The 26,669-nt window shown below is 38.6% G+C and overlaps 1 protein-coding gene across 1 annotated transcript; it reads left to right on the top strand.

The window, feature by feature from the left end:
- Positions 1-1,347: 1,347 nt before the first annotated feature.
- LOC134284674 (solute carrier family 41 member 1-like) lies at positions 1,348-26,332 on the top strand (the record flags this gene model as incomplete). Its single annotated transcript, XM_062843719.1, is given in 2 exon segments — positions 1,348-2,729; positions 26,004-26,332. Coding segments are annotated over 2 exon segments (645 nt in total), but the record flags the coding sequence as incomplete, so codon positions are not given.
- Between the last annotated feature and the right edge of the window lie 337 nt (positions 26,333-26,669).

Raw genomic sequence — 26,669 nt, 5'->3', positions numbered from 1 at the left:
TCCTAAATTAACATGCCGAATAAAGAATGCATTCGATTTGCATAAATATTGCAATCAGAGTCAATAAAGTTATCATTGTGGTAATAGTGAAATAATAATAGTGGTAATAATGTAAATCATTTTTGTACCACATAATGAAAGGTTTCAAGACCTTAGTCAGTAGTTTTCCATCCAATTTTGCTTGGAAAATATGAAAACTATCTTTTCTATCTGTTTCCGATGATGATTCGCTTGCACCAACATTAGGTACACTGACTGTTCCTATTATGGAGGTTGCCATTACCGCAACGAAGGGAAGGAATACCCTATGTATATTCAACACAGTGGCGAGGCTGTTCCATTCGTACATTAAACTGTGTATATTCTCTAACCGTGCATTAGCCTCTTGTTTCGATAGTTTCATTTTCTCTGAGCTTTACTTTTGGAAGAAATGTTACCTATTTGACACTTGGTAAGCTACACAAAAAAAATCAACCAATATCAATCTGGGATGAAGCAATTAGTATATCCTGCCAACGGACGTTATTTTTCACCCATTAAACATCCAAAATTCACCTTCTTGCATTTCCCAGCTATGCATATCAACTGAAATTCCCGTTGCCATCCCATTGAGACTCGTCAAATAAGCAAACTATTTGACCGGTAGAACTACACTCACCGCACCGGTTTGCCGGCCTGTTTGGGAAAGTACCGACCGGCGCGCGGCGCGACGAAGGTACGTGCGCGCGTAAAAACGCTTCTCAGCTTCTGAAGCAGCCGCGCCGTCGTCGTTGTCGCGCCGGTAACAACCACTTGACACGCGGCGTAGCCGCGAGAGTCCTTGTGGCGACCGCGCTCCTCGCGCATCGATTATGATGATGACGATGACGATGACGGTGGTGATTTTTGAAAGTGGGCGGTGGAAGTCTTGGGTCGGTCGGAAGGGATCCTTTCTCAACGTGTGTTGCGATTGCTTTTTTTTTTTTGAGCGGGAGAGCGAGTGGTATCCAATCCACCCACGCGGGGTGAGACTGAGAGTGAGTTACCACCGCCAAGCACCTGTTGGGGTTCTCGACGACAAAAGGGGGTTGACATTTTTCCACGATGCGAGACGGGAGGGTAGAAAAATAAAAACAGAGAGTTGAGTTTTGCAGTTGGGAACGTTATGGGACATTATTAGTGCTAATTGGTGGGAGAGTGAGTACCACCGAGGTAGATTCCCATAAGCGAACAGGTTAAGCCAAGAAGAGAGTCATGCTCTTGAATTAGAATTCCAGGAGTTTGCCAAGCGCGCGCGGCTGTGAAGCGGAAATTAAGACGTTTAAATAATTACCATCCCGGTAGGGAGCAATTCAGTAGGGGTGAGAATTCAGTCGCGAACGGTTCGCGGTACATCCTAAGCATTAATATAAGGGGGTTCACTGGGTATACGGAAACATTATGGGGTGTTGGGATACATCGAAAAGTGTTTGCTAGTGAAACTGTAGCTAATTAGAAGAAAGAGTAGTGAGTGGTTGAATTAAAGAAATCAAGTGTGAAAGGACACCGAAAACGCTTGCCAAGAACTGGTTCCGTGAAGAGCATTAGCACTAATCGATTTGCCGGACTCTGTGTATCGTACTGCTCAAAGAAGTACGACGAACTTATCGAAAATTTTGTTTCACAGCTTATCACAAATGTGCGACATCGGCAGCAGAGAGCTATAAATTATACAAGTTTCGCGTTCCAAAGCACCAGTCCAAAATCAGTTTCCGAAGATTAGGAAAGCGTCTAACAACGGTAGCAAAAGAAGTGGAAGAATACAGTGTAATCTAGGAAGGGATTTGAGCCCTCAACAACCCGAACCTTTGTTGACTTGTTTTTGCGTCACCCTTTTACCCTGTTTGGAGCGGATCTGTCTACTCGTCAATACATCTTCGTCCCGATAGTTCCATTTTGGAATGGAAGTAGTTGCTGGCGTAAGGATCGCATTCCCGTATCTACTGAAGGTGAACGAAGCACTGCTTGGAACCTCGGAATACGAACGCGACTTCAATTATCTGTACGGCCGACTATTGGTGGCAGTGGCATCGGACACGCTGAAGCAAGTTGTTAGCCCAGAAGTAGCCAACGCGTAGAGGCGCATCCAATGAGAAACGCAGCACCAGCCGTAGCAGCCCAAGTGCCCTAGACGAGTCCAGCTAGTGAAAGGCTTCGCTTTTATTAGCTGATCGGTCTTTCCAGCCAAAAGTCAAACCAAGCGATAGTATTGAGTCAATATCACCAACGCCAAATTCCACCAGATCGCGCCAATCTCTTCGATCGAGTCCAGAGGACAAGTCGCATCGCAGTTCTTAAGGAAGGAACTTCCGACGGTTCACATCTCTAGAACTAGTGCCAGCATAGTAGCATCAGTACCTAATAACAAATAACGGGGACGGCAAACAGGTTAGCAATGAATCAGAAGCTTAAGCCAGTGGACGACCAGGAACAACCACCGCCGTTGGTGGTTGATCCGACGGATCTTCTCTACAGCATAGATCTCAACGGTGCCCAAGAAGATGGCATCGTACATCGTAACGGTAGCATCCATAGCAATAGTAACATCAACTCTAATATAAGCGTCAACAACAATAACAACAACAACAACTCAATCGGTGCTAACAGTTTTAAGTCTGACGACCTAAGGATTGACGTCCGAGGAGTGCCGGAGTACTACCGAACCGATGATGATACCTATAGGCCGTTTACCATCTACGGGAATCACCACGGTGAGTTTGGTATGTTTTTGCACAGATTTTTTTTATTATCTTATTTACCTTTAATTTGCTCGCTATAAACATGTCTATCTACTTTGCTTTCGATGTTGCCTTGATGTCATTAGACCGCAGTAGTATATCGCATCTCTCGTATCTAGTAGCATAACAAACACGAACACCTACGACACCAACAGGTTACACTTATCACAAAATGACTGCTTGTAACTGTTGATACATCCACCGACTTCCTGGTGGTACATGGACAGCTAAAGGTAAACACCGAGATTGATTATGATAAAACTAATCACCGCGCATTACCGCCCTTGGGAAAGAGCATCCCCCGACGACGACGTGTTCGATGAAAGTTTTGCTTCCGCGCAACCTGCACCGGCATGCATGTAAATCAAGATCGGCAACGCGGAACGATGATGAGTGGGCAATTTGACAACTCGCATGACACCCGGTGATGCGCGCTGACTACTTTTCGCGGTCGGTAACTTTCCGACCGACCGAACGCCCGCCCGACCGCCACAAGATATAATTAGGCACAAATTTGCTGCGAGAAAAACGACAATCACAAAGAGATGTCACATTGAGTGTCGCTCCCCTTGCTGGACCACCCCTCGGCTTATCGAAGGGGGTCAAATCCAGCGACTTGTTGGATCGTCATCAACGTATAGTACATACCCCCTTAATTTGACAATGGGATGACAAACAATGTGTCGCTGTTGTCGTTGATCACGCAAGCGTTGTTACGCGGGAATGATTCCCACTAAATGCATGTTCAAGTTGCAAAAAGGGTAAGGGTAGCAATATATCATGGATGGTTGTTACTTATGAGTAATGCCAGAAAAAGTTTGGAATTTTTAAGATTTTTCCTTTTTTATTTATTTATTTTTTTTTTTTTTTGATACTTTAACACTTTGACCAAAGGACTGAAAATCTCACAAATAAAGTTAATAACAATAATGACTTTTCAGATAAAGTACGCACCTCAACCTCTTAAAACGTCCTGACTGATCGAAAAATATTTGTACTCTAAAAAAATAAGAGAACTTACCATTTTTTATATTTTTAACACTTTTCACTAGTCACGAGTATTGTAAAAAAATAATATGAAAATGTCTGGTTTTCTCATTGATGTATTTTTTATCATTCAATGATGGACGTTTATAGAACAATGTGAACTCCAAACGGCTTTTGGTTTGGAAAATCCTTGTTACTTTAAAATTTGATTCGTTCAAACAACGCAATTAAAAATTTGAAAATTTCAAAAATTTCTAAATTTTTAGTAGTTTGTTTTAAGGAATTGTTCCTTCTTTGACGAAAACTAACTCGTTCACCCTAAGTGACTTGAATCTAATCGCATGAGTGATGACAATACTGCAACCAATCGTCTATATGCGGGACACTTCAAAAACTAGTTAACCCCGTTCCCCATGCAACCACTCCGTATGTGTAGCGAATCGCGAATCCTAATGCCCAACAAAGCCCAACAACCTCCACATACCCGTGTGGAGAGGAGATTCCTACGATTGTGGACGCGTAGACCCTTATCAAACGTTACTGTACACCACTCACCTGACAGACATAGGTGCCTAGGTAGTACATATGGTGGATATCTTGAACAGCACCAACAACCTCTCAATCAATGCGTCCATCCAGTCCAGCACATTGTTGTTTGTCTAATTGATAATAAAAGTGACGAAGAATGACACTTGACTGCAGCACAGATAGCACCACCATAAGTCTCGATTCGCAACAAGAGAAGCCACGCATTCCTGTTCCTCAAGATGGAGGGAGGCATTTTCTTGTAGAATTTTTAGATTTTGATGAAAACTTGCTCTAAATAGTTACATGCAACATTGTCTGACCTTCGACAACATCATCACATTAGAAAATTTTAGGACTGCAATTTCCCTCTGAAATATTACCATAAACTTGTGATTGCAAACACAACAAAGCACCGTGCTAAAAGATTACGATTTCGTCAAAACAAAAACAGATATCTCCGGGGGGACGATTAGATTGGTAGACGACGACGGTTGTAAAGTAATTTAGCGGAACCCACAGATAATCTACACCCGGAAGGGTAGCTGCTGTATCAGAGCGCAATAGTGTTTGACAAACAATTTTTAATTTTGCGCACATTTGACATGTCAATGCGCTCAGAACCTTGGGATTTTCTAAGCAGATAAGTTCTAACCGGAAAAAAATCCAGATTTGCCTAAACAGTACATACATACAGACTTCAATCATAGAAATTCTTGTACCTGAACATGAGGATGATATTGTGTGAAAAAATCACCATCATTGCTAAAGCATTACCTATAACTACTCTTCCATTCAGATAGAAGAAGATTTCCTGTAGCTGAGTTTCCTCTTCGGCTACTTCATATCTGTTCCCGATGCAAAATCACATAAAAAAGGATTTCAGGAACCATCAGGTAGAACTACACGAAATAATATCGCAGGTTATACTGATTTTCCAGAAATAGACATTTTGTCCGCATTATATGATTAACACCTATGTGCCTGTGCCTCATTTTGCACCCTATTTCAAAACTTTAAAAATCTGATTCTCAGCCGTTTCTCAACGAAAATTTGTGAAATTTTGACAGTTGATCACAAAATCCTTCTAGTTTGTGGAACCGGTATCATGGTTCCGATTTTTTCCGTTGTTCCGGATTTATGGCCGTGGGTACTGGGGTAACCTCCTTATCAGATAGAGGTGCAACCTATAATTCGCCTTCGAAAACTAGCTTGCGGCATTCCAAACTTTATGATTTTGCAAAACAAGAGTATTGGAGCATATTTCTAGAGATGTTGAATACATTGGCCACTTCTCCGGAAGTTCCGGAAACCTGGTGCCCTCAGGGAAGTGGCCACTTTCTGACCGGTTCTGAATCCTAGCTTGCGACATATTAAACTTCATGATTTTTCAAAACAAGACTATTGGTACATGTTCTGAGAGATTTCGGATATACAGGTCACATCTCCGGATGCTCCGGGAAACCTGGTGCCCCCAGGGAAGTGGCCACTTTCTGACCAGTTCTGAACCCTAGCTTGCGACATATCAAACTTCATGATTTTGCAAAACAAGACTATTGGTACATGTTTTGAGAGATTTCGGATACACTGGTCACATCTCCGGATGTTCCGGAAACCTGGTGCCCCCAGGGGAGTGGTCACTTTCGGACCGGTTCTGAACCCTAGCTTGCGACATATCAAACTTCATGATTTTGCAAAACAAGACTATTGGTACATATTTTGAGAGATTTCGGATACACTGGTAACATCTCCGGATGTTCCGGAAACCTGGTGTCCCCAGGGAAGTGGCCACTTTCTAACCAGTTCTGAACCTTAGCTTGCGACATATCAAACTTCATGATTTTGCAAAACAAGACAATTAGTATATGTTTTGAGAGATTTCGGATACACTGGCCACATCTCCGGATGTTCCGGAAACCTGGTGCCCCCAGGGAAGTGGCCACTTTCTGACCAGTTCTGAAACCTAGCTTGCGACATATCAAACTTCATGATTTTGCAAAACAAGACTATTGGTACATGTTTTGAGAGATTTCGCATACACTGGCCACATCTCTGGATGTTCCGGAAACCTGGTGCCCCCAGGGAAGTGGCCACTTTCTGACCGGTTCTGAAACCTCGCTTGCGACATATCAAACTTCATGATTTTGCAAAACAAGACTATTGGTACATGTTTTGAGAGATTTCGGATACACTGGCCACATCTCCGGATGTTCCGGAAACCTGGTGCCCCCAGGGAAGTGGCCACTTTCTGACCAGTTCTGAAACCTAGCTTGCGACATATCGAACTTCATGATTTTGCAAAACAAGACTATTGGTACATGTTTTGAGATATTTCAAATACACTGGCCACATCTCTGGATGTTCCGAAAACCTGGTGCCCCCAGGGAAGTGCCCACTTTCTGAGTAAACTTCATGATTCTGCGAAACAAGAGAGACCATGTTTCTAGAGATTTCCGATGCACCGGCCACTTCTCCGGTTGTTCCGGAAAGCTGATGCCCCAGGGAGTTTTTAGATAGTATTCTCTTTTATTAGAATGCCTTTCGCATACTGGACGATTACAATAGAGGCAACTGATCATTGTTTTCACGTCACGGTGTCGTGAACAGTACCAACATCTTCTGATTTTTTTCGATATGTATTTCAGTTCCTGAATATCTGGCTGTTCGTTCATACAATCCGGACATGCGTACAATTTAACATTTCGATAATATGATGAACAAACAGCCGACTTACATAATGGACACTCCTTTAGATTGATATTATAATCCCACCTTTTGTTTTTTTACATCATTATATAGGATGCTGTCCTGTTGTCTCGTCCTAACGTGATTTACGGCAAACTCCTTCGAAAGCCCAGCTTGAAAGCGCTAAAAGGAATCTGATGTAGGAATTGTGAACGCAGATATCGAGAATATTGAAAAATATTGCCAGGGAATATCTGTTTGTCCGCCGTTTACATGTATAGCTTCCAGGAATAAGATCTAATGAATCTTCACCTGCTTTTAGTGAATTGTGCATCCTTACCACTTTTGGTTTTTCCTGCAAATAATTTAAAATTTATTGCTGTTAAAGGCTGTTGCGAAAGGCATTTTAATAGAAGAGAAAACTGTTTCGATGTATGCCACAGATGCTTGCAATAAACTATTTTCAGGTAAGTGACCAATTCATGTAGTGTATCTAAAATTTATTCAAACGCGATCCATTAGTCTTGTTTTACAAAATCATGAAGTTTGATATGTCGCAAGCTAGGTTTCAGAACAGATCAGAAAGTGGCCATTTATTTGGGGACTCCAGGTTTCCGAAACATCCGGAGACGTGGCCAGTGTATCCGAAATCTCTCAAAACATGTACCAATTATCTTGTTTTGTAAAATCATGAAGTTTGATATATCGCAAGCTAGGTTTCAGAACCGGTCAGAAAGTGGCCACTTCCCTGGGGGCACCAGAATTCCGGAACATCCGGAGACGTGGCCAGTGTATGTGAAATCTCTAGAAACATGGGCCAATACTCTTGTTTCGCATAATCATGAAGTTTAATATGTTGCATGCTTGGTTTCAGAACCGGTCAGAAAGTGGCCACCTCCCTGGGGGCACCAGGTTTCCGGAACATCCGGAGATGTGACCAGTGTATCCGAAATCTCTCAAAACATGTACCAATAGTCTTGTTTTGCAAAATCATGAAGTTTGATATGTCGCAAGCTAGGGTTCAGAACTGGTCAGAAAGTGGCCACTTCCCTGAGGGCACCAGGTTTCCGGAACATCCGGAGAAGTGGCCAATGTATTCAGCATCTCTAGAAATATGCTCCAATACTCTTGTTTTGCAAAATCATAAAGTTTGGAATGCCGCAAGCTAGTTTTCGAAGGCGAATTATAGGTTGCACCTCTATCTGATAAGGAGGTTACCCCAGTACCCACGGCCATAAATCCGGAACAACGGAAAAAATCGGAACCATGATACCGGTTCCACAAACTAGAAGGATTTTGTGATCAACTGTCAAAATTTCACAAATTTTCGTTGAGAAACGGCTGAGAATCAGATTTTTAAAGTTTTGAAATAGGGTGCAAAATGAGGCACAGGCACATAGGTGTTAAGTGTTAGCATAAGGGAGAAACATTAAAAAAATACATCAAGTTCCAAAGAAATTCTTAGATATATTACTTGATATATTCAGAAAAAATATGAGATATACGATGGCCGTCACGCAATGGTTGCTTTGGAAATACAGAAGACATGGTTCAAAACAACACACGCCAAAAATGAATGTCGAAATCCGTGATTTTGTAAATGGGAACCAAAAATGTACTGGAAAGCGCTCCCATTTCACCCTCCGCTCCCAGTGGAATTTTCAAGGGACATTCCAATCAAACTGCTAGAGAAGGTAAAGCTCAATTTTTAAAATTTATTATATTTCTTTTATAGACCATCCCAGGCTGCGTCATCTTTTCATAAAGTGTTCGTGCATTAACTTACGAATATTTAATTTTTGGCAAATGGAACATTTTCTAAAATAAATCTTAAATTTTAACTTTTAAAACCTTTTGATAAAAAAAAGGCTGAGAATTGTTTCAATAAAATATTTAGGATTTTTCAACGATTTTTTTTCAAGCAATCTCTTACGGGAGCTTCTAACAAATTCATTGGAAATTCTTTCACAAAATTTGGTGAAAAATTTTAGTCATTTCTTTTAGAATTTGTTTCCATTGAGAATGGAACAGCAAAATATGAGAAGAATCTTATCCGAGCGCTGACTTCTTCAATGCGCCAAAAACATAAAAAAACATGCCATCATAGCTTTCCTTTGGAAAACCTTAACAATTCTGTAATTTTTTTTTTTTTTTAATTTCAGATCTTTTTTTTTTGGGAAAAAAAATATTTTTAAAATTTTACCTAATATTGCTTTAGAAATTTCGCCAAATCAAGCTCAAGATTGCAAAACACCGTTTGTAAAAAAAAATGCAACCCAATCTGAACCATTTGCATAATGTGCGGCATTTTGTTTGGGATTTCTTGTAGTGCCTACCATTGAGTATGATTCACGGAGACAAATTTCGTTCGTTTGAAACAAAAATATTCACGTTTATTCGGTAAACTGATAAAATATTTAAAACTAAAATATTAATTTTTAAAACTAACTCAATTACCTATTGAGTTCTGCAATACCCATTGAAGAGCCCCCCGTTCCGCCGTCGAGAACATAAACAAAACTCTCAAGTTCTAGCTGCAGCACCCAACAAGATTTCCTCCTACAAAAAAGACAAGTTTCACCAAAAGTTTCCACGTGGGTTTCCTAAAGAAGGAAATGACTTTGTAAATTTAATTGGAAAACAAATATTTCCGTAGGGCCGACCTGTCTCAAAAAAAAACAAATAATTTTACATTTGTTTCTAACATAACCTGTCAGAAGATGCATTTTTGTTTCAAAAATGGATTGAATTTGCTTCAAATGTGACGTTCGATTTGCTCCAAACAGTTTTATTTTTGTTGCCAGAACAAATTGACAATTTATTTGAGTTTACCTGAAATATTTTTGATTTTACCATGCCTTTTTTTGCGTGTTTGTGGTTAAACTCCGTTAATTTTTATATTTTTTTTATATTGGCAGTACATAAGTATTTATTCAATATTCCTCATCATGTTCCACCTGAGGTTTTTCCATGAAATTTCCACAAAAATGCTGTTTTGAGCATGTTTCACACAGGATGCCATCCAAAAATTTCTTTATGAATAATTTGCAGATGCTCGGCTGGGAAACTGTCTGCTTTCTCAAAAGATTTTTTTTTTTTTATTTTTTTATATCATCACCAACTGTTTGATTCGATGGCTGCTATCTTATAAAGGCAATCAAATAAACGCTCCATGACAAGTTAAAAAAAAGTCTATCAATACATATTTAAAAAATGTAAAATAAATAAACTGGTGTGGAAGTAATAATAAACTTCAAAAGTTCTATTAACAATGAAAATGTCGTAATTTCCACAAATAAATCTGCAATAAAAAAAAACAATATTGTTACCACCACAAAATTTAATATTTTTCTAAATAAACTTTAAAGCATGCATAAAAAAATTAAAATAAAAAGAAAAATCGCTTGCTGTCTGAACTTGCCAATGCTCGCCGGACTTTTAAAGGGATAACGTTTCTGTTCGCATTATATCGCATTGATTGCTTAGAACCGTATCGACGCAATTCATTGGATTTTGGAAACTTCGGCAGCCGTCTGCTGCCACCGTTCCTCAATCCTCTATGGGGCTTCGCCGCATGGCTCAGTCGATACTTTTAGCTAAATTGCATTAGTTGCCCGCTGTTTTGTATTTATTGCCAAATTTTAAATTTACTATCGAAAAATCGGAATTATTTATGAAAAATTTAAACTTTTTTGGTTGAAAAATGTAGTTAGGGCATGAGTGTCATGAGTAATCTCATGCTCCCAAATTCACCCTATTCGACAGTAAGTGATTACGGCACCGATTGCTTCCGTTCTTTTTGATTTCATGTGTGATCACTTCTAACAAAAATATATATAAAAAAAACAAAAAAAAAACAAAACAAACAACGCTTCAATCCTTTGTTTTTCGTAAGATGAACAATGAGCTTTATTTGTGGAAATTCCGTCACTTTTTATTGCTCGAAAATCAATTATTCATGAGAAATTTTGATTTATTTATGCAATTTTGATTTGTTTATTGAACTTTTGTAAATATTTCGATGGTAAGTTAAAATATAGAAACTGTAATGGATTTCATCTAATCCAGGGCACTCAACTAGCAGCCTGTTAAAACGGTTTCAACGATTTTATTTTTTTATTTTTTTATAATTCATTGTGGAAACACATTCAGAAACTCAACCGCTAAACTTTTTCGAAGCTACACTTACTTTTCGGCCCAAACAAGGGTCCAAAAGTAACCTTCTGGGTTACTAAATTGAAACGTAAAAGAAAATCAACAAATTGCAAGCGTTAAATTCCTATGAGACAGAAATCAACAATAACCGCTGAAACCGAGATGCTATTTTCTTCAATTTTAGAATTTCAAGTTTCTATGCTGTTCGTTAGAAACTTACTAAAAGAATGTAATTGGTTGAGTTAAATCGATGGCATGAGGACTTAATATTTCTAAAATTTTCCATATCAGAAAGTCCACATTTCCATGCAAGGCAACGGTAGGTCTATTTTGTAGAAACAACTTTGGCAGTCATCCTGGAATTGGCCGCGATTCAGATAATAATAATCAAAACGTGTTTCACTATATTCTTAAGCAAGGATCTCATATCATAACATTCCATTAGAAAGTTGAATCCCATGTTCTTTGGAGACTTTGGAGAGCATTGACCTCAATACTCAGATATCACTGAAATAGTGAAGTTCTTGCTTGACAGCAGAAGAATTTTTTTTTAAATATTCTCTGAATATCGGAGTTACAAATCAGTTTCAATATCAATATGTTTGAAGAGTTAGACTCTAACATCTGGTTTTCTGGCGTTAACTTTTTCAGTTTCGATTTTTTATCAAGGTCGCCCAAGAAACACTTGTAGAGCATTTGAAGACGCGTCGTTTCGTGCGCTGAGATGGTCGTTATCTCTTTTGGTTCAAAAGTTACAGGCGTTTTTCTCAAAAAAAATCATAGTTTTTTAAAAAGGTGTTATGGTGGGTTGGGGCAAACATAGAAAATATCTTTTACCCGCATTCAGAAGAAGAAATGTTGTTATAAAACATATCAAAAAATTAGAGGGGTGTTATTTTTGTAACTCAAGTGAAAAATACTTGAAAAGTGCCTATTTTTTCTAGAAAATCATCAATATCTTCTGAACGGAATGACGTGGCCACATTCTCAGCGCACAAAAATGCGCGTTTTTGGAAGCTCTAAAAGTGGTTCTTAGGCGACTTTGACGAGAAATTCGAAACAAAAAAGATAAATCAATAAAACGATTTGTTCTAGCGTCACCCTATGAAAACTGTGGGAAAATACTCCAAATTTGGTCAAAACAGTTGTTAGAGGATCATGGTTCATACTTTATTTCTGAAATGTTGTATATTTAAAACCTGAAGATTTGACAGCCATTTTTTACATTTTTACGGCGTTTGGCCAAACGACATTCGGCCAAATGGCCGGACACCAGGGAGAAGGAATAACGATGCAATCGCTCGCTTATTGCGAATCGTATACAAACAATTTGACTAAAATTTCAGGGTCCAAGTGATGTAATTTTTCGTCATATGCCACTAAATTTCCCGTTACATAAAATGCAAAGTTTAACGATTCGAAAAAAAAATAGATTTTTGCCATTTATTTGTATAGATGCCCAGAAATACATTTACGTTCCGGGTTTCTGATTATGTGCTTTTTTTGGTTTGGTTTCAATGGCTAACGAAAAAGGAACTTGTTTATTGTAAAGGATACGAGCCAAAAAATATACCCAGCACCTCTGGCAAACAAATCAGAAGAGGGGAGCCACTAGTTGCCTGGAAGACATTAGTTGCCTGTCCGATTTCGATTTTCAGGAGTTTACCTAGAGACAGTGCCGGATTTACAAATGTGGGGTCTCGGAGCAAAAATGTTGTGGGCGGCCTTTCGGAATTCGTGGCAGAGTCCTTGGAAAAAAAATGTACATACTAACACAAATTTTCGAGAAATTTCTAGCGCAACTACTTGGGGTAGTTTCTGCAAAAGATCCAAAAAGAGCTAACGTAAGCCCTGGAAAAACTTCAGGATGTTGTTGGTGTTATTTAAGAATAAAATTTTTTAACGTAACTGGGCATTTCTAGCGATCTAACAAAAGAACTGGGGACAAAAACTCTGAACTTTTGCAAAAGTTCAAGGTGAAATGATTTTTTTTCTTACCTACTATTTTTTAAGAAGATTCTAATGGAAACAATCAAAGGATTTAAAAAAAAAATATAATGAATTCCTAAACAAATTACCAGTTTCATTTTTTACCGAATTTCCAAATGGTAACAAGTTTTGAAGCGCTAAAAATACAAGAAGTTTAAACGGCAAGAGATGTCTCTTGCACCGTTTTTTCTTGTTTCACTTTTTTTTTCGTAAAGTGAAGTTTTGCGGGGTCCCGAAATTCGGCCCTGCCTGCAGGATACGAAGCCATCGAAAAAGCATCCAAAGAAGCATGCTGATGGTGGTTACCATGGAGAGTAATTAAACATGACTCAGAAAGCCACGAGGCAACTGGTTCACGTTAGATTTCATTAGCGACTTGCATTTTATTTGGACTGTGAATGAGCTTAAACGGTAACATCAATATAGAGGACGCGACGATGAGCCAGAGAAAATCTTCCGCTGTATGCGTTTTTGGTTATATGTTTACTATGGCGATTAATTGTCCATATCTAGTGAGTGCTTGAAATAAACATATTACCTGCTTTATGTACACTACTGGGAAACTGACTGCTTCAACACCCCTTTGTGTTCCATCATCTTTTACTCAACTCAACGATAAAATTTTCTGTTTGGAACGTATTGATTAGAATTGTATATAGAATATTTGTGGACATGTTCTGTAAAATTCTATCGTATATGCATTCTACACGGTTTTAAAAAGATTGCAAGTACAAAGTTATGAGATAAAACGCTATCACAATGATTCATTATACAGGGTGTTAGGTTCCTGAGTGCAAACTTTTTAAAGGGTGATAGAGGACCATAAATGGTGAAAAAAATTGTTTTACGCATATGCACAATGGTCGGAAAAAGATAAAGTTCGGCCAAAACTCTTTTTATGTGTTTAATCAAAGTTATAGGTTGTCTAGATATGTTATATAGTATTTTTAGTGTTTAAAAAGGGGTATTCAAAAATTACGTAACTTCAATAATTTCAAAAAACGGTGAAAATCAGTGAATCCCACATTTTTGCGTTTTTTGTTAAAAAATTAATTTGAATTTAACTAAATGATCATCTTTCGATCAAAACCAATTAAGTTTGTTCAAAACGTTTGAAAAATGTGGGAAAATAAATATTATTTCAGTCAAAAATGGAAAAATAACGTAAAATATATGAAAAAACATGACTTTTTTAAATAGGTCTAATTTGAAAAACAGCAAATTTCTGCAAAATATTTAAACGTTTTTATGCAGCCCTAAGCATGATGTTTAAGATGTACTATTCGAAATTGCGGCGACACGTGACGACACGAACCGTTTTTTAACTTAAAAACTACCAAAATTTCTAAGGTACAATATATGAAAATTTGAAAAGTTTTGTGACACATTAGTTTTGCACCATGCGTGCATTCAAACAGTCCAATAACAAGCTTTCATATGCTGGATAACATAAAACATATATTCCATTCTCAAAATATTATTATTTTACTTTTTTCGAATAATTCATTTTTCAATTTTATGACTTAGGCCACTTTGGCAGTGAAAATGTCATTGAAATACAAAAGCTGGTATGCTTTTAATTAAGAATCATAAAACTACAATACATTATCTTTGTTATAAGGTGAAATAAAGTTTAAAAATATCAATTTCGTTTTTTAAGAGTTTTGGCCGCCCCTTTGTATGGAGCCCGACCAATGTGATATGGTCAAATCTCAACCGTTACCTAGTTATTTAACTTTCCATGTTTTTGACTCTTATTGCCTTAACTGGCTATAACTTGAAAATGGTTAAACTTGTCGAAGTTTTTTACCCTTATTAGAAAGATTATTGAATTTTCTATCAAATGACATCTTTGAATCGATTGGTTTAGTTGAATAGCTAAGTTTTCTAGCGCAAAATAGCTAAAAATAGTGTATTTTTATTGGTTTTTGTCAATTATCTTTGAAACATGCGTAATAAATTAAAATTCTTTCTTTGGCAAAGTTGTGGCCAATGTTCTAGCTCTTATCGTTTTCTTGCAATTTTGATTTAAATTTGCAGCACAATGCGCAAAAAAGTGCTTTCCATGACAGTTGCTAATTTATGATCTGAAATGCGATGTTAAAATCGAAATTGCAAGAAAACGATAAGAGATAGAAGTTTAATGTCAAAGAACGAATTGTAGAGTGGAACTAGGGCCACAGCTTTGCCAAAGAAAGAATTTTAAATTACGCATTTTTCAAAGATAATTGACAAAAGCAAATTAAAACACACAACTTTTAAGCTATTTGCTCTAGAAAACTTAGTTATTTAACTAAACCAATCGGTTCAAAGATGCGATTTGATAGAAAATTCAATAATCTTTCTTATAAGGGTAAAAAAACTTCGATAAGTTTTACCATTTTCAAGTTATAGCCAGTTAAGGCAATAAGAGTCAAAAACATGGGGAGTTCAATAACTACGTAACGGTTGAGATTTGACCATATGCGTAGAACAATTTTTTTCACCATTTATGGTCCTCTATCACCCTTTAAAAAGTTTGCACTCAGGAACCTAACACCCTGTATTCAGGACATTTAATTTATACGAAAGCAGATTTAAAATAGGACAATCTAAGTCCGAGAAGTACTAGTATAATAGCAAAATAAGAATGAGTGGAATCAGTTTAGTGCCTTTTAGTTCCGCCCTATGTTGCATCACCTTTGACAGATACGCGTATTTCGACTACCACTTGTAATGTTTCTCAGTTTCAGTTATCCACTGGATAGAGTGGATAACTGACACTGAGGAAGATTGCAAGTGGTAGTTGAAAAACGCTTATCTGTCAAAGGATAAGCAACATAGGGCGGAATTAAAAGGTACAAAACTGATTACACTCATTCGAAGAGGGTATTCTGCTTAGAGGGTTCGAAAAGTCGGCACAAGAGCAAAATAAGGATTTTCTACATTTGGAGAGATCATCTAACGAAATTTAAGCACGCACACTGGTTTGATACCATTCAATCTATAAACTACCATGCGTCTCCTTCTCCTTCCATTTATTGTTGCTTTGTTTAAGAGTTCAGTGGAGCCTCAGGTATTTCGTTTCGTGACTTAAACAGAAATTGCCTTGCCCTAAAAGACATTCAAACTAAAATGTTCCCGTACTTCGACAATTCTTTTTAGTATTGTCTAATTTATCGAGAAGTATGTATGTGCTGCTGGCCAAACATTAGTTTTTATTAGCCGAAGGAGTCAATTACCATTGCAATGGTAAGCACATTCATAAAACTCAGTCAACCAACAATATTATAAATAACAATCCAACCACGTGTTTGACTAAAAGACCAACAGTCAACCAATACTTTATTTTTTTTGTATTAGACCTGTTGAAAATTGCTTAAAATTATAATCAAAGTCACGTTTTGCGACACTCCACAATCTGATCCACCATCAAGATGCAACTTGTTGCATCAAGATGCAAAAACGTTCTCCATTATGCATCTGAAAGAAAAACGAAATCACTGCGAGAAGTCATCGTTTAACCAGACAGCTGCGCTGGGAGGGCGCTAATTGATCTCTATTTGTAAACGGCCGATGATGATCGCAGTCCCATATAGATTCGCGTGATTCGCCTCTCCTGCGGCGATAAACTGGATCGTATGTTATGCCTACACGATGACTACCGAAAAAAGCGCTGCGATACTGGATCGGGCTGGTTTTAGCATCTGCGAAAAGTTGTATGGCAAGGGGTGTAATCTAATTTGTGGGCAAATAAGCATTTTTCTCGGATGATTAGGACCGAGAACCTAATAATAACAAAAAAATGTCTCAAGTATGTTACATTCGAAAACTGGAGTCTAATAATTTCAACACATCAAACATGTCAGCCATTTGATCTTTTCTTATTTCTGGTGACTAAGTCACGACAGTCAAACAAAATGAAGGCATTCGCACAGGAAAAGAGTAACACCGATCTCTAGCGTGTGCAGCTTTTTCTTTTTTCTTACTCACTCTCGTAAACAAACACGAGAAAGAGAAAGACAAAGAGGGGGCACTTGCCACCCCTTTTACCTAGCTCTTTCTTGTGCTCATCGAAAAGAATGAAGAAGCTGTGCACGCTAGTGACACCGATACTATGGTGGCACAAAAGAATCGACAGTTGATTTGATTATGCATTCGCTCGCCCTCTGCCGATCGTAAATCTACCGCATCTGTAGAGCTTTGTGCTGATATCGGTTCTAGAGGGATCATTTATCATAGCATAGGTTCGCTTTGATCAGCAGATTGCCGATTGTAACGCCCAAGTTACAGCCGCGGTCCTCACTCCCCTACTGTGATCTAAGGGAACAACATTGGGATGTTTCTTTGTATGAACACTTTTACAGTTGCTATCTAAGACCTTTCCTTTATAAATGATCCATTTTGCATTCGTCTATTGTGTGACAGGCACGATAACACTTTATGTCCAAAGAAATATAGGAAATGTCCATCATAGAAAGATTCTGGACCGACCCTCAAAATGTTCTTGCTAAATACCAGTCTTTTTTATAATAATCATTCGAAAAACTTTTCATTACTTGAAGCTAGATCACAAATCGAATCTACTATACATAAAACATTACTGGGTAGGTAAGACCCTGCTGTCTGCAACCTTCGGGTGCATCTGATAGGGCCTGAAGGGTAGTGATACCCTTGCCTTCAGCAGGTCAGATCGGGTTGCACGTGAGCATCAGTTCTTGATGTCTGCCAAGCAGTTGGGCGCGGGCGGGGTTGATCCTGCCCGCCTTCCGATGACAAAGGGAGTAGCGAGGACCACTCGGGAAACTGGCTAAGCGCCAGCATGTTACCGTGATGGACTCTCCAGAGCGAGTCATCGATGTTCGTTGCTGCTAGGCTACGCAGCTAACCTTGAGGGTGCGATGTGCACTAGCCCCTCTCTGAAGCAATACCTTCTTGGTGGTTCCGGAGAGACGTAGGGTTTGGCGACCATAGGAATGTGTTTAGTGGGTACGAGGAGAGAGTAGTCCTGGCTTTTACTATTGCTGTATAAGACGGCCTCAGCCCCACACTACCCAATCCTAGATATTAGGGTGTCTGTTTGCAGATTATCCCCCTATGGTTTAGAAGGAAAAAAAATATATAAAACATTATGAGTTCGAAACGAATTTATGACAACAGGTCAATGAATTAATGCCAAGATCGCAGTGCAAATGAAGAAAGGAGAATTTCAATTTTCAGGTTGAATTCGTAATATGCACCAGGAAGACTGATTCCGAGAACTTATAAAGAAATTAAATTTGAAAACTAAAAAAAATCAGATATCCAAAACTAAGATCATTCCACGAAAACGTCTGTGATCGGATTTCCAACGAAAATAAACAACCAATTAGCTGGCAGACAGCACTTGATTTCAGTGCTACATACCGATGAAAGTGACTGCCATATTTCAAACTCGTGTTGGCCTTGCTCCAAAACGCTCCAAATCGGCACGGTGCATTTATTTTCGAGCAAATTTCCCATTCTGCCACCCATTCTACACCCCTCAAAGACGCGTGCTACATCATCCCATCTTCCACTTTGTATGGAAGTAGCAAACATCAAAGGACAGACGCGCCACGCCGCTCCCGGTATTTGAGTCCCACCCTTTTCATTGTGAGCCTACTGACTGCTGGTCGCGTCACCTGTTCCTACTTGATGTCCATCAGAACAGCGCCAGCCATCCCATTTCAACCGTGAAAGGGAACTCTGCGCCTGATTGATAACAGAAACACAGCGCGAGCGCTTGTTCATCCCACTCCCACGCCGACCGCACACGTCTACTACGGCTGCTGCTGCTGCTGCTGCCGTTGATGGGGCTGCTGACACGGTCACTGATAACGCGCACAATATTACCTACCAATAAAAGGCGCGACAGTCAAAGCCAACACCATACGCGATACAGATTGGCCGCCGGTAATCTATAATGAACCAAAACGGCCAACTGATTTGTGATCTACCTAGCTCTATTGGGTGCCTAGCGAGAAATCACGCCGCCACCGAGCGCCTTCGATTGTTATCGCTCCTCGGAACGGGGTGCCGTGGTGATCATCGCCGCCTGCTGGTGGGTAACCGGTTTAATCCAGATCCGCTTTATGGTCTAATGCGAGATTTGAGAACATTAATATCAAGCCAAGATTTATGCTCATTTTTGCCATGCTGTTGTCCAGGAAAACTTCTGACGCATGCTGTACCGAGCATGAAACTAAAGAAAAGAAATTGATGATGCATTCACTCGCCCAATGCAGTCCATGAAATCTTTTGCATCTACACACACGAGTCCATGCGGAAGCTGGTTGTGGAAGGAAAAAAGGGGAAGGAGGTATGCCCACACATAATCGTTACTCAATAGGAAAATGATACTCAAGATCTGTTTGATTTAGCCTGTTTGTTAGATGCAAAGAAAGTGATTGAGGGGCCCAGATGCAAAGGGATGTAAGTGACCTAAGTGTAAGTGTAAGTAAAAATCTTCAGATTTCAAGCTTGTTGGATTTTTTTTTAAGATTATTTTTACGATGATTTGAAAAATTACAATAAATTGGGCAAAATTGAGTCGATTTTGAGATTTAATACATTTTGAATAAGATGAAAAAATAGTGAAAAACGCATTTACACCTCTTTGCTTTTAACCCCACTAATTCTTGAATGGCAGGGCCCGTGGCGCAATTGGTCACACGTTTGCTTCATAAGCAGATGGTCATGGGTTCGATCCCAGCCCCGACACTTTCGTCAGTTGCTCTTTCCCCCTGAGAGCAGCTGACACTGACCCTCTTCTGAGCCCATGGCTCAAACGAACCCGGATTCATGGACATCGGCGAACGGCACCTCCTAATGGACCCCCAATCGGACTGGAAAAATGGACAACCAACAGCAACACATCCTCGTGCTCATCATTCTACCATGATAGGGTAGAAAGTGAAAGCAGCGCATCGGCAGCCAGTTCGATCTAGAAGAATTAGAATAGAATACATTTAGACGCTGTACAAAGTGTAAGTACAGCTTCCAATTGGAATCGCTCACGCAGTGCCCTAGTGGACAAAAGAACTGTAAATTAGGTTAAGTGATTTAAGAATAAAAAAATCTTGAATGGGTAGAATCTGGAAGATACTTTAGAGGTGCTGTGTGGCGGATTTCGTGGAAATTGTAACATACCTTCAAAAAGAATTGCTTATAAGATTTGTAAAAAAAACACTTGCTTAAGTTTGGAACTTATGCTATTTTTTAGAAAATGTATGCTACTATTCCAAAAATAGAACCAGGAACAAAAACTTTTAAGTATTCGAAGCAGCTTTACTTGATACTAATTGGGATTTCTTTGAAGTCGATAATTTACTGAAGGAACTCCAAAACATGTTTTTGAAACAGTTCAAAAAATATCTCCTATGAATTATTGCAGATGGTATAATTCAGAAGTTTCACGATTTTTTCCATGAGATTTGATTGAAAATAATGCTACAAAATTTTATAGGACTTCCTCAAGATATTCGTTAAATAGATATTCATCTGGAAATTGTAGAGGTCTCCACAAAAATTCTTCCAAAGAATACCCCACACTCTTCCCAAGGAGTTTCCTCCCGGAGCCACCATAAGAATTCAGCCGACATTTTCGACGGAAACTGCACTTATTATCTTTTCAGTTTCTTAGTCGGTTTCGTCACGGCCTTCTCCAGAATATTTGCCATAAAATTAATTTGCACTTATAATTAAGTTTATGGCCGTCCTATACGTACTTTTATACGGTTAAGTAACATCGCATAAGATGCAGCAAAAGTACCTTGTGCATGCAAAAATGGAGGAGATATACGTGCATTAGCGGAACAATAATAACGCTATATGACTTGACGCGATATTTTATGCGATGTACGGTGTACACTAGTGTGATGTACTATAGCATATTATGCGACTTAATAAAATTCGATAAAAAAAATCAATTCTTGCCACCTCAGTGTGTCTAACTAATAACCTTTCGATAAACGAGCCACACTTAACACTTAACACGAAACACTACTTATAAAACAGGCTGACTGATTATCATGTCATTCTAACTCACCTCAGTGTTTGTTGAAAAGCATTTGGCTTGCCTGCGCTGTGCGTGGCAAATAATCTGGAGTTAATAACGACGAAGCGTGATTTATCGCGCAGGTTTCAGAACCCCTTCCTGGCTAGCGCCACCTATTGCTGGCTATCGGAGTCACAAAACATTTTTTTTAATATTTTTTTTAATAATAATACTCATTTTCTTGTAACTTATTTACACTCATCCGCTAGTAGCAGCTCTTTCACGGCTATCACACATCAAATGGCATTATTCCAACATAAACGATTCCAACTTATGCGAGTTTGTATGCACAATTTGCCGAGTTTATTTTTACATTTATACGATTCAATTCGTACACCAATGCGAGTTGAAGTAACATAATAAGAAGTCGTATAATCATCGCAGTACGCAATTATGCGAGTTCATTTGGCACTCTGCTCATTATCCTGCGAATAACCTCCCTTTTTGATTCTACTGTTAAATTTAACGTAAACATAAATTACAGAGGCACTGATGAGATCAATAAGTGATGAGAGATTCTTCGATAACATCACACGTATGATCGCTCCTGTGTGGAATTAGCTATCACTCGTTTTCAGGATAACTATAACTAAATACTTCCCCGATGATCGTAAAGACATTACTTGCTTTCTTATTCCACTTTTCAAAGTTTGGAGGTATCAAGTCCTTTGTACTGTGTAATTTCAATTGTTCCTGACAGTCAAGGAAAAGCAACTACCGTAAAGCGGGGTTTGATTGGCCATTCGGGGACTAATTGGTCATTTTACGCTAGAAACTTCAAAACGTCGTTATGATCCTAAACTTCTTATCTCATCTAATTCGTAGAAAAAAGGTAAGTGAGGACTTCAGTTTTTAGAGAAAGTTAGTCTTGTATCTTTTTAGAGTATTTCTATGTGTCACACTTAATAGCTGAAATGGTAAGTTTTATGCAATCCCCAGCCAGTAGGAATACCTGTGAACTTCCTATGTTAAAATTTTTGAGGAATTTGGGTTGTGAAGTTATGTATCAATTTTAAAAGTTTCATTTTTGTTCAATGAAAATATAATTTATTATGGTAGATTTCGCTAATGTAAAAATTGCCTTCTTCCATGCATTTAAACGAAACTGGATGCATTTCCTATTTTTTTTTTTGTATTTTTTTTATTAAATAATAAAAGCGGAAAAAGTATTTGATTTTTACAAAAACCACTTTTAAACAAAAAATTATAAAAAAATGATTTCAGGAAAACTGGTAAAAAAAATCCATCACGAGAAAAATCAGGGATACTTTGATTTTCAACCGACAATAAATAATGAACAATAAAATAAAAAAGGAATAAAAAGTTAAAAATTAAACCCTCAGCTGAAACAATATTTTCAACTATTGAAAAAATTGTTACTTGAAAACATTTTTTATATTGAAAATGGAGCCACTAGTCATGGTTTGTGCCGATGATTTTCGTAGGAAGCAATTCCAAGTAACACTTTTCAGTAAAATTGACTAGAAGAGGTTCTTAAAACCACCATAAAACCAAAATAAAAGATCTAAGGTTTAAGCTATGAGTTTTTTTTTCTAGCGTATTTTTTAAACATTTTTTTTAAATCGCTGATTTACTTTCAGGAAAATTCTTGAACTCTTACATTTTTTATTGTGTTTTTAATGTGACTTCTAAAGCTGTACCATTGAGATTTTTATAAAAAATTATTGAATTTCTAGAAAAAATATGTTTGTTTTTTTTGTATTTTGGTAGTGAATTATTAAGACAATTGACTACAATTGTTTTTCGCGAAATAGAGTGACTTTGCGTATTATCGGTAGGTTTATTCTCTTTGTCATGGTGAGTTTTTGACGACCAAATTGCCTGAAACTTGGCCACGAAATTCAACTTGGTTGGGAAAGATTTGAAGCCAACTTCGAGTTCATCAGGTTTATACCCCCATGACGAAGAGAACAGTAGTGCCGATATAGGTAAGTTTTCCTATCTATGATATTTTCTTACAACATCCCATGACAAACCTTATCTACAAATGAATTCCATGAAATGTTGGAATAACATTTTCTAAAGTAATTCTTGCAAATTTTTATTCTTTTTTTTTCAAATTGCATAAAATAACGGTTCATTAAAGTAACTTTTAGCAGATAACTTAAACATGTTGTTCTTTTAATAATCTCCGGAAGTTTTGTAAGAATGTGTTGCTAGATTTTTATCAGCCATGATTTTGGGCATTTGGGAAAATATTAGCTATATAAAATTTCTTAAAATTAAATTTAAAAAAAAATCTAAAAATAAAATAATACCTTCGATATTTGACATGGGATTTAGCAACCTAAAAAACTTGGACATTAATCAGAAAAGCTTTATCGGAAAACTATCCATATATGTAGTATTTTCACCAGAAATTTAACCAAAATATTCTAAGAAAATTCTAAGAAAATGCTAATCAGTTTCTCAATAAACAGAAATAGCTGAATACCAGTTTCTTAAGGCGAAACTGAAAGCATTTCCTCACTTTTTGGTGTTTGATTTTTTATTAAATAACGAAGCAATATTTTCAAAATCAGTTTTCGTGCACATGTAGAGTATGGATCAAGGTATCTTCTGAATTTTTTTGTAGTGGAAAATGTTTTTCGTTTTTGCAGAAACCATTTTTGAACATAATTTCACAAAAAAAAATGGTTTTTTGCAAAAATGGAAAAAAAATTCCACCTCAAAAAAAATCAGAAGACACCTTGATCCATACTCTACATGTGTACGAAACCGATTTTGAAAATATTGCTTCGTTATTTAATAAAAAATCAAAAACCGAAAAAATGAGAAAATGCTTCCAGTTTCGCCTAAAGTATAAGTTTGCTTAAGAATTGTTTGTTAAACTCTTATACAGCTAAAATGTTTGTTGGGTATCATACGAGAATGAAGTCAAAATAGAAGCTCTGCAATGATTGGCTACGAAATAGTGGCCAATTCATTTAAAAGTGACATGCTATCGATGCCTGTAAATTTTAAAAGAAAGCTATATTATCGTTTTCTAGAGAAAAATATTGACGCATTCATAGAGCATGCTGTTTCAATATTTTTTTGTCTGTATTAACGACATTTTAAGCCCTAGGCTAGGTTATCTCGGGACCCACGCCTTACTTCCCTTCAGTATTCACATTTTGCGAGTTTGTCGGGAATCGTTTTCGATCCCAGGTCCTCGATATTTCAATATTTCCTCATAGCAGTCCAAAGATCAGAATTAGTTATTACATGATAAAATGAATATTGGGTTTTTTTTAAACATGGTGATTTTTTTTTCAGCAGTTATAGGGTGAAAGCACTAGACTTTGTCACTGCTCAAGAACTAAGCATCGTAGAGACATTTTTTGTGAAATAATAAGCAAATTTTCACAGCAATCCAAAAAAAAAATACAAGATGAAAACTGTTTTCCACAAAATTCCACTGTTGAGGAAAATCGGTTGGTCTACATATCTATGATTGACGACGAATAAATAAATGAAATGTCGAAAAACTATTCATGAGGTCCGAAGAAATTATCAAAGTGTATACATATCTTGGGTTAGTACTAAATCCTTGTGATTCAACCTATCTTAGGAGATATTATTAGGATAAGCAATCAAAAAACCAATCAATTTCCAACAAAATACTCGATTTCCGAATGCAACGACAGAATCAGCTGACGACGTTTTCGTCATCGCTCTACTCTCGTTGACGGACAACGTGCTGATGATGTCCGTCGATGTAATAAATTCTAATTGACTAATCGAATGCTAAACAATCGAAGGAAATTGCCCTCGTTTACGTCACCACACCGCATTGCAAGGTGCTCGATTTTCAAGTGTCGTCTCTTTTTTGCCGGAGACGTATCGAGGGGTGGGGGCCTCTGATAATCCGTAGCGCTCAGCTCGCCAAGTGGCCAGTATTAGTTAGTGTCAACACCGTAGAGTTGAAGGTCGAACGACCCACGGTGGCGACATCCGCGTTTATCGGGCAGTCATCTTCCCCTATTTTGCTCGGAGAAACTCCTAGCGTGAGTCGACTACCGGGTTTTAATTACCCCCGCATTTAGGGGTGGAGGCAACCAGGCAACTGTCCCAAAAGCAAGCGCTAGAGATAGTGCCAAGCCAATATTAGCTTTCAGAACCTAGTCGCATGTCAATTTCCCGGCATCCGGGACCTGATGTCTCCGGCGATAGCTTTAATTACAACCATCATAGCAGCAGTCAGTATCGTCGCATGCGTCTTGGACGCGAGTCTTTTCCAGCTCCATTAAGAGCCCCAACGTTGTACCTAGTTCTCCGACGAATAGCGGCATCCAGTATTTGCATGGAGTTCTTCCGGTACAGGACCACCGCTAGCTCGTGCATGTGCAACGCAGCAGTGCTCGATCGATTACCGCTATTGGAAGTGTCCGCGTCGTCAGCTGATCGATGATGCGCTATGTTCGGAAGGTCGCACCGCTCCAAGTTCAATGTCAGTGTGTGCTCAGTCAGTGTGTTGTAATGCTAGAATCTCTGCGACAAACTTAAACCCATAAATCACATGCTTCCGTGGAGCTGCCCACGCATCGCGTTCTTTCTCTCTATCTTGCTAGCTGTCGATTATAGTGCATGCAAAGCTCATAATTACGGATGGACAGACGTAGTTATTATTAGGACGGTATACCCATACCGGACAATTCCGTTACTAAGTCTGTTTATCTGTGTCCACACTATGCAAATTCTTCCTCTGAACCTCTTAGTTACTGATAATGCTCGAGAGCGTGATGTTTCGCGTAATCTCGCCGCTAAGCACGTTGCATCCACGTAAACTGCCAGGCCCCGTAGTATTTCATCACACACATCTCTCTTCTCAAACACTTCTATTTCAGGTGATGGAAACGACAAACTGTCCGTTCTACCAGCTTCAACGACCGGCTCATTAAGCTCAATCATAACGACGTCCGTGGCATCCTCCGAACCGGATCGTGGTGATCATCGTGACGGTGGCGTTGGCGGCGGTGGTGATGATGACGAACACAATGTAGTAGCAACGACGGGTGGCGGCAAATGCATCGGCGGCGGGGGCGGGGGCCCCGGAGGACACGGCGGCGAAATCAAGCAGGAGAAATGGTGGGAAACGACGCTGCAGATCTCGATTCCGTTCTTTATCGCCGGTATCGGCACGATCGGGGCCGGCATCATCCTGGGCCGGGTGGAGGTGAGTTAAGCTTCCTGGGTGTTGGTGTTGGGATTTATCTGGGAATCACATAGGTTTTAGGGATTACTGAAAGCATCATGTGTTCATTGTTTACGAACAGGGTAATACTATAGAATTGGTGACGGGTTTAAGGAGAAACTTCAAAGAATACCAATATGGCCGCCACAATGGCCGACTTGGACCCCTACTCACGTTTTAAAAAGCACCAGTCTTAAATATTCGTACCGTAAGCAAATGCGCTCGATTTGAAAAAGCTTCGTCTTTTTGCAAGTGAGCAAAGCCAGGATAAATCAAGTGCGACTTGGTTCAATGCTTCGTTCGTCAGAATTGTGCCTCT

This window comes from Aedes albopictus, unplaced genomic scaffold, assembly GCF_035046485.1.
Source record: "Aedes albopictus strain Foshan unplaced genomic scaffold, AalbF5 HiC_scaffold_49, whole genome shotgun sequence".
NCBI classification, from domain to species: Eukaryota; Metazoa; Arthropoda; class Insecta; order Diptera; family Culicidae; genus Aedes; species Aedes albopictus.
This window is presented reverse-complemented; position numbering and strand designations above follow the sequence as displayed.